The 11,589-nt window shown below is 30.4% G+C and overlaps 3 protein-coding genes across 13 annotated transcripts; 1 reads left to right on the forward strand and 2 right to left on the reverse strand.

Moving 5' to 3' along the window:
* Positions 1-29: 29 nt before the first annotated feature.
* Positions 30-4,693, reverse strand: LOC136775163 (PRKC apoptosis WT1 regulator protein-like). 10 transcript variants are annotated; one of them, XM_066729702.1, is made up of 11 exons: positions 4,561-4,687; positions 4,386-4,473; positions 4,024-4,128; positions 3,786-3,934; positions 3,532-3,661; positions 3,277-3,403; positions 3,005-3,112; positions 2,842-2,882; positions 2,682-2,726; positions 2,150-2,309; positions 30-1,989 (listed from the first exon to the last, which is right to left on the reverse strand). In XM_066729702.1, the coding sequence occupies exons 3-11, from the start codon at positions 4,038-4,040 to the stop codon at positions 1,804-1,806; spliced, it is 963 nt and encodes a 320-aa protein (XP_066585799.1). In that variant the 5' UTR covers positions 4,041-4,128; positions 4,386-4,473; positions 4,561-4,687; the 3' UTR covers positions 30-1,803. The 10 variants fall into 10 exon arrangements, with proteins under 10 accessions (XP_066585799.1, XP_066585791.1, XP_066585774.1 ...); XM_066729694.1 differs by having other exon boundaries at positions 4,386-4,491; XM_066729677.1 differs by having other exon boundaries at positions 4,386-4,498.
* IFT54 (intraflagellar transport 54) lies at positions 3,063-8,827 on the forward strand. Of its 2 annotated transcripts, XM_066729634.1 has the most exons (12): positions 3,063-3,137; positions 4,613-4,768; positions 5,169-5,478; positions 5,561-5,678; positions 5,752-5,864; positions 5,945-6,271; positions 6,342-6,685; positions 6,781-6,906; positions 7,888-8,122; positions 8,204-8,329; positions 8,402-8,487; positions 8,572-8,827. In XM_066729634.1, exons 3-12 carry the CDS (start codon positions 5,344-5,346, stop codon positions 8,720-8,722), a joined length of 1,761 nt encoding a protein of 586 aa, XP_066585731.1. In that variant the 5' UTR covers positions 3,063-3,137; positions 4,613-4,768; positions 5,169-5,343; the 3' UTR covers positions 8,723-8,827. The 2 variants fall into 2 exon arrangements, with proteins under 2 accessions (XP_066585731.1, XP_066585739.1); XM_066729642.1 differs by lacking the exons at positions 3,063-3,137; positions 4,613-4,768 and having other exon boundaries at positions 4,783-5,478; positions 6,802-6,906.
* spag (spaghetti) lies at positions 8,781-10,891 on the reverse strand. The gene is made up of 8 exons (XM_066729646.1): positions 10,742-10,891; positions 10,538-10,657; positions 10,218-10,462; positions 9,927-10,137; positions 9,695-9,841; positions 9,361-9,606; positions 9,098-9,290; positions 8,781-8,955 (listed from the first exon to the last, which is right to left on the reverse strand). Exons 1-8 carry the CDS (start codon positions 10,889-10,891, stop codon positions 8,867-8,869), a joined length of 1,401 nt encoding a protein of 466 aa, XP_066585743.1. The 3' UTR covers positions 8,781-8,866.
* Between the last annotated feature and the right edge of the window lie 698 nt (positions 10,892-11,589).

Below are 11,589 nucleotides of genomic sequence, written 5' to 3' on the forward strand. Positions count from 1 at the left end.
CATACACAAAGAAAAGAATGTATGACACGTACATAAAATAATTCAATATTTTATTGAAAAACTTAATCATATAATTCGTATATTTTCACTATTCTTGTTTCTATACAAAACAAATTAATATTATATCAAAGATACGAGCAATTATCTGAAACCATTTTCTAATGCAACAACTATTTAAAAAAATTATTTTATCGTGCAAGAGTACTATGATATAAGAAAATTAAAAAGGTAATGATTGTGCACATTCTGCAGAATTTCAATACAAATTTCTTGAATTTTGTTACTCGCACATTGATTCGCACAACGCTCTCATATTTTTAATCACGCAAAAACACTTCCATTCTCAGTCTCCTGCTTTCAATTTATACTTGTTTGGCCAATGCAAACAGTTATAAAAGATAACCAAGTACCTAATAATAACTAAATTTCACATCAAGCAGTAAGATTACTTGCCTAAACATAGTATTTTATACATCTACAGCTATACAATATCATTTATATTTATCATACGCAGTTTGTAAAACGAATTATAATTTCTTCTTACATAGTCTACGCCTATAATCGCACCAAATAGCCTCGAATGAGTGTCATCCTTGGAGGTCATCAATTCGTGCGCTCTAACATTTTCGAGAGTGCCTCGCATAACCAGCTGATGCACATACAGCACTTGATGGTACCACCAGATCCTCATCTGGCAAACGATGACAATGAATTTAAAGAGCGCAAAGTGTAATATTGCCATAAAGAAATACACATTAAAACAAAGTAAATCGTATTTTAGTCGTGTTTGTAAACGTCAAATGCTAATTGAAAAATATGTTAGTGTCAATAACGTATAGTATGTAATATAAAACTGTAAGAGAAGTGTGAGTTTATTTTACCCACCGAAAGGGTTACAAAATAAATTAAATAAATAAATTTGCAATTTTAAATTCAAATGGAATAAACTTTTTTCTTCAATTCTTTATTTCTAAGAGGACATAGCTGCATAAGCATAAGTTGGTAATGCAAGGAACCGTATAAACTGTTGTTAAAACGTTGAAGCGCATTATCTTACAGTGAAGATGAAGAAGAGAAATAATGAATATTCCAAGCCTTGAACGAGTCAGCTTGTGCTATCGTATTTCCACCAGATATTTAGATATTATAATTTCAATTAGCCTGTTATTTTTTAAAATGTTTCATCTGTTAAATATCATCAAATCTGTTTAATTTGTCTTATTATAGGTAAGAAACTTACATACAATAGTTTTACGCCAAATAGTATTGGTAACATGTACAGTATAAAATTGAAATGTATATTGAGCTACGACTTATCACCCTATGATAGTTCATAGCCATTTAGCATATTGTACAACTTATTATTCGCAGTTTTCTCTCAATTCAATTTCAATGCAGTATGGTAACCTAGAGCTTTAATATAAATAATATCTGTAATCTATGAAAATACAATAGTATTTATAGACATATTATCATGAGAAATAATTTTAGTTGACAAATAATATTACTTGTAATGCAATATCTTTAACATAAAGCAGCTAAGAAAAGCAGTTCAACATTTGTTGTCATCTGAACATTTACACAATTGTAAACTCAATAGTGCAAATTACCCTGAAAATCTAGATGAACCTAAAAGCTTTAATAGGCTCTAATATTTGAATAATATTCAAATCTAGATTAGTAAGTCATTGTATGTAAGCAAGCATTACAAAATTTGATCAAAACATGATAAGTTCACGATTTGATTAATTATTGTAACGCATTTGCAAGTCAATAAAAACATGAGGTACCGAGCACAAAAACTCAATTACTGGCTAAAGCTGCCATCGCTCTAATAAGAGCTGCATTTTCTTCTCGCAGCCGTTCCTGTTCTAATGCCATCTCATGTTGTTGCTGTAGAATACGTGCTTCTAAGGCCATGATTTTGTGATCCTTATCTTCCAAAAGAGACAGCAATCGCCGGTTTTCTTCCTGCGCACGTTCAATTAACTGTAATTCATAAATACACACTTTTTTTGGCAACTATTGCCCATTAATAAAACATCAAGCTTTACTCTTACTCTTCAATCTTAAATAAATAACTTTCATTCTTTTGTAAGAGATACATTATTTTTCGACGAATAATAAGCGTTAAGAGGCTTAGGCTTACTTCATGTGGATTATCTCCTGTTGGTGTGGGTAGTCTTGGTCTGGTTGTAACAGCTGGTGTTGATGTTTGTGACTCATGGTTACCATGATCTGACTGGTTAACACCATCAGACTGATTAAGAGAATCAAACTCTTCGTCATCTGCTTCCAAATCAGAATGACTGCAAATAAATCATAGATAAGTGTAAGTTAACTTAAAAAGTTATGAAAACGAAATAAAAAATGTAACAGTAGCAATGATTATGTTGTTATTAGGCACGACCTAATTTATGAGTTTCTATTGAAGTTTAAATTATAATTTATATGCAGTGACTTATGAATCATTTTAAGTACATTACACATTTTACTGAATCAAATGTTAATGAGAATTTCATAAAACTAATTAATACATATGTCAAAAGCTGACAGAATCTGAAAATGATTGTAATGTAATGTAATAAATACAAATGCCTGACAGAGATGAAAAGCTGCATTACCGCACTTCGCACAGGTCGTGCCTAATTGTACTTCTCAATGTACAGTAGAGCACTTACCAACTGTACCTTATTGTACATGACCCGCACGAAGTACGATAATGTCTAAAAACCAGCACCATAACATTACTGATTACTATATTGTACAATTTTCATGATGTTTTATGTAACATCCATTAGTAAGAAGTTCCTCTGAATCTTTATATAGGAATCTACCTACCTCTTATTTCGTCTTTGAGTATAAGTTTTTGCTGTTCTCTCCTATAACAATAAAATTAAATTATTGAATTTATTTTCTGTCATGAATGAAGAAAGTCAGTACATAGTTGGAAAGAATATCTCTCCAACTTAAAGCCAATAATTTAAAAGGTTTAAAAACTTACCTCTAATAATTCATGATCAAGAAACTCATTATGGTGTGTATTATTTTTTGTTTCAAGGCAAGTACCACTAAGCTCTTCTTCGTCTTCTCCTGTACTGCCTCCTGTGCTCTACATATGTAACAACAAAAAGAAGGTACTAATAAGTCTATAAATTATTTTTTATTAACTGTGTTAGTGAATAATCAACAAAAGCCATATAAAGTTATACTTTAAAATAAACTAAGGAAGCTCTTACTTGTACATATTAATTAATTTATTTGCAAATGACAAACCTCTGTTGATGGCAAATGTACAACTCCTGTGCTTCGTCTTTTTTCTCTAAGTTTCCGTCTATCTCGTTGTTGTTTCCCTTTATTTATATGTGTTGGCCTGTGCAAACAGGATACGACACTAAAGACACTAAAACCAGAGCCAGAAAGTATTAGAGAATTCTAAAGGATTCTTTTTGCAAACTTATTCTCTATTAACTGATCTATATATAAGATCACATATCATCAAATTCTGACAGAAATTCATAATTCACCTACCGACCAGTTACTCGTTTATCCTGCTTTCTCATGATAGGTTTATTTGGCTGATTTTCATGATCAGGAGGAAGCACATTGTTTGAGCTTGAATCACACACACCCTGTGACTCGTCAAGGTCAGGGGCACTTTCTAAATACATTTTAACATGATCATTACTTTATAATGTCAAGAGGGTATTTTTTTGCTTAAGATTAAAATAACACAGATAAACCTGGAAAGTCAATAATGGCTTACTTTTAACATTTAAACTCACTTTGAAATCCAATAGGAAAATTATCACCAGCCCTAGGTGCTCCAACTCTCGACCTAGCAGTTCTAATCCTTGACCTTCTTGATGTTAATTCAAAATCATTGTCAAAATCCTCTTGGCTGACAGAGCTAGACGCCATGCCGGTAATATCACTGCGAAAAAAAAATAGGTTCGCCCCTCTGTTGTTTCATGCTAATTATACCCACACAGAATATGCAAATAAATTAAAAAGGGCTCTTACAAAAAATACCTGGACATCTGAACAAAGGGGTAGGTGATGTGCGATACCTGCGGTGAACCAGCGGAAAACTTGTAGGCCAAAAAAGCGAGTGCTTGATAAGATTTTCTAAAGGAAAGTCATAAAGCATGATCCGCTTTAGCTATAGCTATAATATAGCTATAAGTGAGAGCAGTGCGAAATGAAAATTAAGACTTATTGAGATTGAGAGTGTGTGTGTGAAAGTTGAGAGCAGTATACACGTAATTATAGAGAGTATTGTATGTACGTGTAGTAGCTGCTATATCAATATATGTGTTGTATGCCATGGAGGTGTATGCAAACATGTGTATATAAATTTTATAAAAAGAGCATGCCGTATTCACCTATCACAGGAAAAGTTCCAATGATGATCTTTGCCGAATGACTGAATTGCCAGTATCCTAGTGTCGCCGTTTGGTCAATTACTACCAACTTATGCACGATTGACAGCTGTCAACTAATTGAACTGCATTGTACATTATAAATACGCAGTAGTAAAGCTATTGCATTTACACTTACAATCAAGTGTGCTTCCTATGATTTTCACTCAACACAGCTATACATATTACAGAGATGAAGTCGCATATTGATCTCGCGGATGGACGCAACTAAAGTCTGCTAAAGTAGTTTTCACACTTTGGTTCACACAGTTACTTTTCATACCTTATGTTGGCTACACGAAGCAAAACAAATATGTTTCCAGCTCTTATCACTGCCACTGTTGACTGTATGTATATTTTTATATTTTATTTATTTCTAAGAGGAAAATGATATTATTAAGAGGATTTTAGAGCTCATCTATATTTGTTACTACTATTATTTTATTTATTTAAAGTTGTTTATTTATTTTATTTTATATATTAATACACATATATATTTATAATAAAGTATAAAAATAGTATGTTATCATTAGAAATTACTCTTTGTTATCATTATTATTGTGTATATTAGTATACTGTGTATTATTTGTGTATTTGAAATGATACCACGTGTATTATCTGTCATACGAGTCACGACTTCACGAGCAGTTAACGCATAATGGTGGAGAGAGGGTTAGAGTAGAGTGAATTCTCACACATGTTACATTTTATATACATATGTAAACGTTTTAAACTTCCGCACCATAGTGTCCGACAGTAAGTGTCAGAAAGTTGCTGTGCAGTGTGCGCAGTCACGAGATGAGTCATGTGAGTGGCTGTTACCAATAGCAACCTACTGAAAACATGTTAGAATTGGTTAGAACTGTCAAGTTTGTCAGTGACGTGATTAATTTGTTATTATATTTTATAAATAAAAATAACCATGACAGATGACATTAAACTAGAAGTAATCAAGAAAACACAGGATTCTCTTGGAAAATATTTTAAAAAACCACCATTGACAGAAAAATTATTGAAAAAGCCACCTTTTCGATTTTTGCATGATATAATATCAGCTGTAAGTTATATATATATATAAATGAATATTTTTTTTAAAACTTGTTTCTAGTTAGAACTCTAAAAAATTATTATGATTACAGATCATAAAAGATACTGGATTTCTAAGGGGATTATTTTCTGATGAAGAATTAAACTCAGAAAATATGAAAGACAAACAATCTAAGCTTGCCTATTTAACAAAACTAATTGATGTTGTTAGTAAGTACAAGGAAGTTAGTCAGCCAAAAATATTTTCTTAATAACAAGCACACTGAATAATATTTTATTTCAGAAATATTATCTGCAAGCAATTTAACAGTTAGAGCTAGCAAAATAATTGCTGGTCAAGAGCCGACTAAAACGAATGAGTTGCTGCAGGCAATTGGAAAGGCACTTGATAAAAAAGTTATTATTTTTAATACAAATCAATAAACCACTGCATTTTAATCAACTATTTTGTTTAATAATAAGTATTTATTTAATAGGTTGATAGTACAGAAGTAGTACAACATTATAGAAGAAAACTAGAGAAGAAATCTAAAGACTTGAAATCAAAATCTATTCCAACAGAGGAAGTTGGTAAAAATTTGTCATCGCGTCAATCATCACAAACAAGAAAAGTGGAGAAGGAAAAGTCTTCACTAGATCAAAAATCTGAATTGAAATCATCTGGTTCTGAGAAATTACAAGTGTCCAAAAATGAAATCAAATTGAAGAAAGAGCTGCCATTGGAAAATGCAATTAACACAAACTCAACAGAAGATAAAGCAGATAAAAACGAGAATAAAGTATCAGATACTCCACCAATAGAAGTAATTTTTTTTTTCATTTGAAACTAATAATTACTATAATGTATGTTGAATAAATAAATGCATTTTACAGCAAGCGAAGCAAAGGCAATCAACTTCAGTTCAGAACAAAAAATCATCAAGAATTTCTGGAGAAAGCTCAAAAGAAAATAAACCGGAAGAGCGTTTACGTCGTAGAGACTCGGCAAATAAAATAAAACGAAATCAGCATTTTGATACAGAGGATGAAAAAAGAATATCAGAGTCTACCTTATCTTCAGAGGCTAAAGCTGCTTTGAATATAGAGACTAATGAGGAAAAAAATAAAACTCAAATTAATGGCTCATTGTTAAATAATGAGTCTTATAATAATGCAATTGATTTATCTAATGCTCAACAATTTGAACCAAAAAGCTCATTTGAAACATTTGATAATAGGTATATTATAAACTTTCTCTTATACCTAATTACATAATTTACAGTTATCTGTTGAAACAACAAAAGTATTAATTGTAAAAATGAAATCTGTAAAGTAATCATCAGGATATTCCCAGGCCAAGAACATCTTTACGTCCTCCAAGTGCAAGACCAATCAGTGCACGACCAGCTGCACCAAGAATAAGAGCAAAACCAGATTTAGCAATTAATGAGGAAATCATGTAAGACAATTTTTTTCCTGCATGAGACTACCATTTGAACTAAAAATATTTTACTACTATTTTAGTATATAGGCTGAATACAGAAGAAATTACTTATTCTTTATGGCATATACAGTAGTTCAATTTTTATCTATCACGCTATAGTTTTGCGAGGAGCGTTCACAAAATAATCTTTCAAATTAATGTTTTATAGATTTGAAGGGAGTATAAGATAGCACTATTAGTTTAGCCGTGATAGGTCATTAAGCGATTGCGCGAAGGTCAATTAAATTTCTCTGAGTTGCATCCCTTATTTTTTTTTTATATATATTTTTATAGATTATGTCATCAAGAGCTTTTCAAAATACAACGTGAATTATTATTTGATCCAGTTGTCTGTAAATCATTGGATGAGATGATAAATGCATTTAAATCTTTGGAAAACTTTTATGATTATACAGGTGGTTCAGATAAAACGCCCCAAACCATTGACATAAAATGCTGTTTAACTTCGTAACTACAAGAGTTAGCAGTTTTTGCTATAAGATCTTTTTGAAGCATCTTTTGATTTGCGTTCAAAAAAATCTTATAACAAAAATTGCTATCTCTTATACTTATGAAGTTAAACAGCATTTTATGTCAATGGTCTGGGGCGTTTTATCCGAACCAACCCGTGTTTAAGAGTGTGCAATAAAAAATAGGGGATTCTAATTAAAACGAAATTAAAGGTATCTTCGTATGACCTTTCAAAACAAAATCATACAATAGTACCGTCATATGTACCCCCCAAAGATAGGCTACATTCGTTTACAACGTTTGCTTCTGTGAACGCCATCCGCATGTCATGGGTAATGATAAATTAAATTTGAATACCCTATACACGTATTTTACTTATATTGTTTATCTTAGCAGTCAATAATCATTTCAAGCAGGTTACTATAGATGGAACATATTATATATAACCACATATCTCGGGAGTTTATATTAATACTCATTTTGCAGCACGCCATCCGGAAATATCAGTCTTATAGTTGATCAATATGATATCAAAGAAGAGGATGATGCCGATGATATGGTAGTAATGGAAAGTAAAGGAGGAGGCGATTCTTTAGATAATACTAAAATTGACGATCAATTAACACAAGAGCATGGACATCTCGTTGCCCAAATAATAGAAACTCAAAGAGAACTAATTAACACCAATGATGTTGATGTTATACCAAAACAAGTAGACATTGTAAGGACAGTATTAATAAATTATGAATTGTAAATAATATCACTTCAATAATTAATTTGCAAATAATTATTTTTACTTAAGATTTATGAAACTGGCTCAAAACGTGAGCGGGAAGTAATGATTAAAGAAATTGATAAATTGCGAAATACTATACAAACATTAACCAGAGCAACAAATCCTTTAGGAAAATTATTTGATTATTTCCAAGTATGTATACAATAATTAATTAATTTAAACATCTTGAACATATTTTATTTATGATTTTAACTGATTTCATAGGAAGATGTAGAAATTATGCAAAAAGAATTGTTAGATTGGAAAAATCAGTACAACCAACTTAACGAACAACTGGAAACTGAACAAAAGTACTGAAAATAATAGATTTCTACATAAAATTATACTTATCCTTGTACTGTATTATTTAAATATGTATTTCTTACAATTTATAGGCAAACAGAAGAGGTCATAGAACCAATGAAAGAATCTTTGATAGAGATTGAAAGAAATATTAAAGATCAGTTAGATAAAATTTGTCAAGTAAAGGCTAGAATAATAAAAAATGATCAGAAAATCCAAGGCTTGTTGAATGGGCAACTATAAAGTATGGCAGATTCTTATTAGTTATTATGTATGTTTAAAATAGAAGATTTGATTCATTACAAATAATACATATTTATTGATTAGTTTTAAAATAAAATAATTTGACAAAGAAAACTTATTCTATCAATTCATAATACCCAAAGATCACAATTCATACATTCCATGTAATAAATTAATTTCTTCTTCAGGAATGTTTTCTATCCTTTGGCAATGATCCAGCAATTCTCTCAATCCTTAAAAACAAAAAAGAATTATAGTTCTCTATTGAAATTTTTGTTTGTTGTTTATTTAATTATGCAAATTAAATTACTAATATTTGGCTGCCAAATACGTTAATTCATTGCAATTAATTTGTTAGCAAATATCAGTACATACCTTCTTTTTCCTTATCACTAATAAACATAACCAGTGCTCTGAATCGTTTTACTTTTGTAAGACTTTTAAGGTAAGGGTATATAGGATTTGCTTTAGTTAAAAATTCCGTTTTCAGAATTGTAATAACTTCTGTTAGTGGATCAGAATCCAAAGATTCTTTAAAAATCTGTGGTATTTGCTCTGCTGGTATTTGCTATAAAAAATATAGCTGTAAATCCTAAATATTACTTATAATATAGATGCAAGATTGTTTCTGTTTATACCTTTAGATAATCATATCGAAATTCAGAAGATGTGTCTGCTTTCCAATCTGTCATAAATTGAACAGAAGTTTTTGGAGGAGGTGGTATTTGCTTTTGCTCGCTTTCTCTTTCTAATGATGTAGATGTAACAGTTACTTTCTCTTCTGGCATGATTTGCTTATTATTCTCTGGTGTAACAAGAGTTGAATCTATTTCTTTCATTGAATAAAAATCAAACAGTTTGACAGGAACTTGTGTTAACATTACCTATAGATGTGGAAACAAAACAAGTGTTTAATAACTTTACTAAAAAAACAGTTAATTTTTAATATATAAATAGTAAGCACTTGTTTACTTTAGACTTTAAGTATGGAAGTTTTTCAATAGGGTCAACTACTTTTACATCATCTTTTTCTGGTAACCAGTCTGGAATACGAGGATCTCTTGTGTTTTTGTCAGTGTCAACTGACTTCTTATTATTATCACTTTTTATTATCACAGGCTATAAATTAAAAAATACTTTATAAGTGGAAAATAATAGTTAATTCACTTTTTGAGAGAGAAAGGATTTTAATTTATTAATATACCTTTGAACATTCAATTCTCTTCTCAATTTCTGTAAGAAGTAAATTTGCTTGCTTATTAGAGGGTTCCAATTCTAGAAGCTTAGCAATATCTTCTGTGGCCTCTTTATATTGTTTGGTTTCCATTCTAGCTATTGCTCTTCTATGGTATGCTTTAATGTAAGACTCATCTATTTGAAGTGCTCTTGTACAATCTGTTTCAGCAAAATAAAATCTATGACCAGAGAATTATTGAGATAGCCAAATATTTAAATACAACTAGATAAGAATTAGCGTTAAAAAAGAAATATATACTTATTTAATTTTAATTGACATAATGCACGATTAGCATAAAATACAGCATCATAAGGGAAAGCTTTAACTGCTTCAGTATAACAGGCTATTGCTTCAGCCCAATTTTCTTGCTTGACAAATTGATTTCCTTTTTCCTTGTGTTCTATCGCAAGGTCATGGCTTTTTAACAATTCTTCCTTGGATAAAGGCCCTTCAAATGATTCATCAGTTTCCTCATCATCATCTAATTCTTTGCATGCTTTCTCCTTTCACGATAAAAAATATATTAATTAAGAAACGTAATAATTAAAGCAATAATAATACAAGTATTTATTACATACTACATCAAATTTATTCCAAGACTCATAGTCAAAAGACTTAATTCGTTTTATATCTCTCTTGTCTTCCTTTACTTTACTTTCAGTTTTTTTATTTTTCTTACTTCTAATTGTTGGAAGAATCTTAAAGATAAAAATATTCAGATAAAATTGCTTCTTAGATTTATTATTAATACCTTGTATTAAATTTAAGTGAATGATAAATACCTGATCAGTGATACTAATTTGATTTTTAAGTTCTTTCTCCTTTTTTTTCATATCTTTCTCCCAATTCATTAAATCTCTTAATTCATGCTGTAAATCCTCTGTATTATCTCTAACTTGTTTTTGCAGATAAAATGATTTATTTGGGTTCATTATCTTTGCAATTCCTTTTAAACTAATGGTATAAATAATACTGAGTTATACAGACTTAATTTTAGGTTAGGTTGTTATAGACAACAAATTCCTGAACTGAATATCCTTGGTTTGTTCAAGTCTTGTATTTAACGTCTACCGCTTTTAAGGATAATCACAAAACATATAATAAAGAAGCTCAATTTAATATTTTTTTGGAATTGAATATATTAAATTTGCAGGAGTGTCGCCTCGTTAAAAGAAATTGCGCGCTACATAATTTAAACCTTTCTTTCAACGTTTCTGGATTTAAGCCTTCAAAATGGATGATTAAATGATTGTTTAAATGAATTAATTATTGTTAAAGATTTACATGTGTAATAAATGTGTCAATGTGGAATTAATCGCTTCGACTTTTTTTAGAGTTTGGGTATTTGCCATTGAATGGATGAAGATTGACTCAGCTCCGAGATGTTTAAAATTTGCTCAAAGGTGTAAAATGCTGCATGCAGTTTACTGGCGTTTGCAGTTTACAACCAACAAGCGTGCAGCTTGCACCTGCGTCCGCTTATATCAGTTTATTATCGGAATGAAAAAAATGTTAAATCGGAAAATCTTAAATAAAACTACCCCCATATATAGCTACGTGGTCGTTGAAAATACTTTTCTTCGCATGAGTAAACCATTAAAGATGACAACTTTACGCGAAAATTTTCACT

This window comes from Prorops nasuta, unplaced genomic scaffold (assembly GCF_024137725.1).
Source record: "Prorops nasuta isolate Cenicafe-Biocafe unplaced genomic scaffold, Cenicafe_Pnas_1.2 PNAS00002, whole genome shotgun sequence".
Taxonomy (NCBI): Eukaryota; Metazoa; Arthropoda; class Insecta; order Hymenoptera; family Bethylidae; genus Prorops; species Prorops nasuta.

Excerpts from the sequence above, each read along its gene's own strand:
- LOC136775163 (XM_066729702.1), bottom strand. Across the intron at positions 3,404-3,531 it reads GATAAACGAGTAACTGGTCG|TGTCTTTAGTGTCGTATCCT; the intron begins GTAGGTGAATTA and ends CTCTGGTTTTAG. Across the intron at positions 2,310-2,681 it reads TGTACAATAAGGTACAGTTG|TCATTCTGATTTGGAAGCAG; the intron begins GTAAGTGCTCTA and ends ATTTATTTGCAG.
- IFT54 (XM_066729634.1), top strand. The coding sequence starts at position 5,344 with ATGACAGATGACATTAAACTAGAAGTAATCAAGAAAACACAGGATTCT. Across the intron at positions 6,272-6,341 it reads CAGATACTCCACCAATAGAA|CAAGCGAAGCAAAGGCAATC; the intron begins GTAATTTTTTTT and ends TGCATTTTACAG. Across the intron at positions 6,907-7,887 it reads GCAATTAATGAGGAAATCAT|CACGCCATCCGGAAATATCA; the intron begins GTAAGACAATTT and ends CTCATTTTGCAG.
- spag (XM_066729646.1), bottom strand. The coding sequence starts at position 10,891 with ATGAACCCAAATAAATCATTTTATCTGCAAAAACAAGTTAGAGATAAT. Across the intron at positions 10,658-10,741 it reads AAATTAGTATCACTGATCAG|ATTCTTCCAACAATTAGAAG; the intron begins GTATTTATCATT and ends TTTATCTTTAAG. Across the intron at positions 9,607-9,694 it reads TTCCATACTTAAAGTCTAAA|GTAATGTTAACACAAGTTCC; the intron begins GTAAACAAGTGC and ends CCACATCTATAG.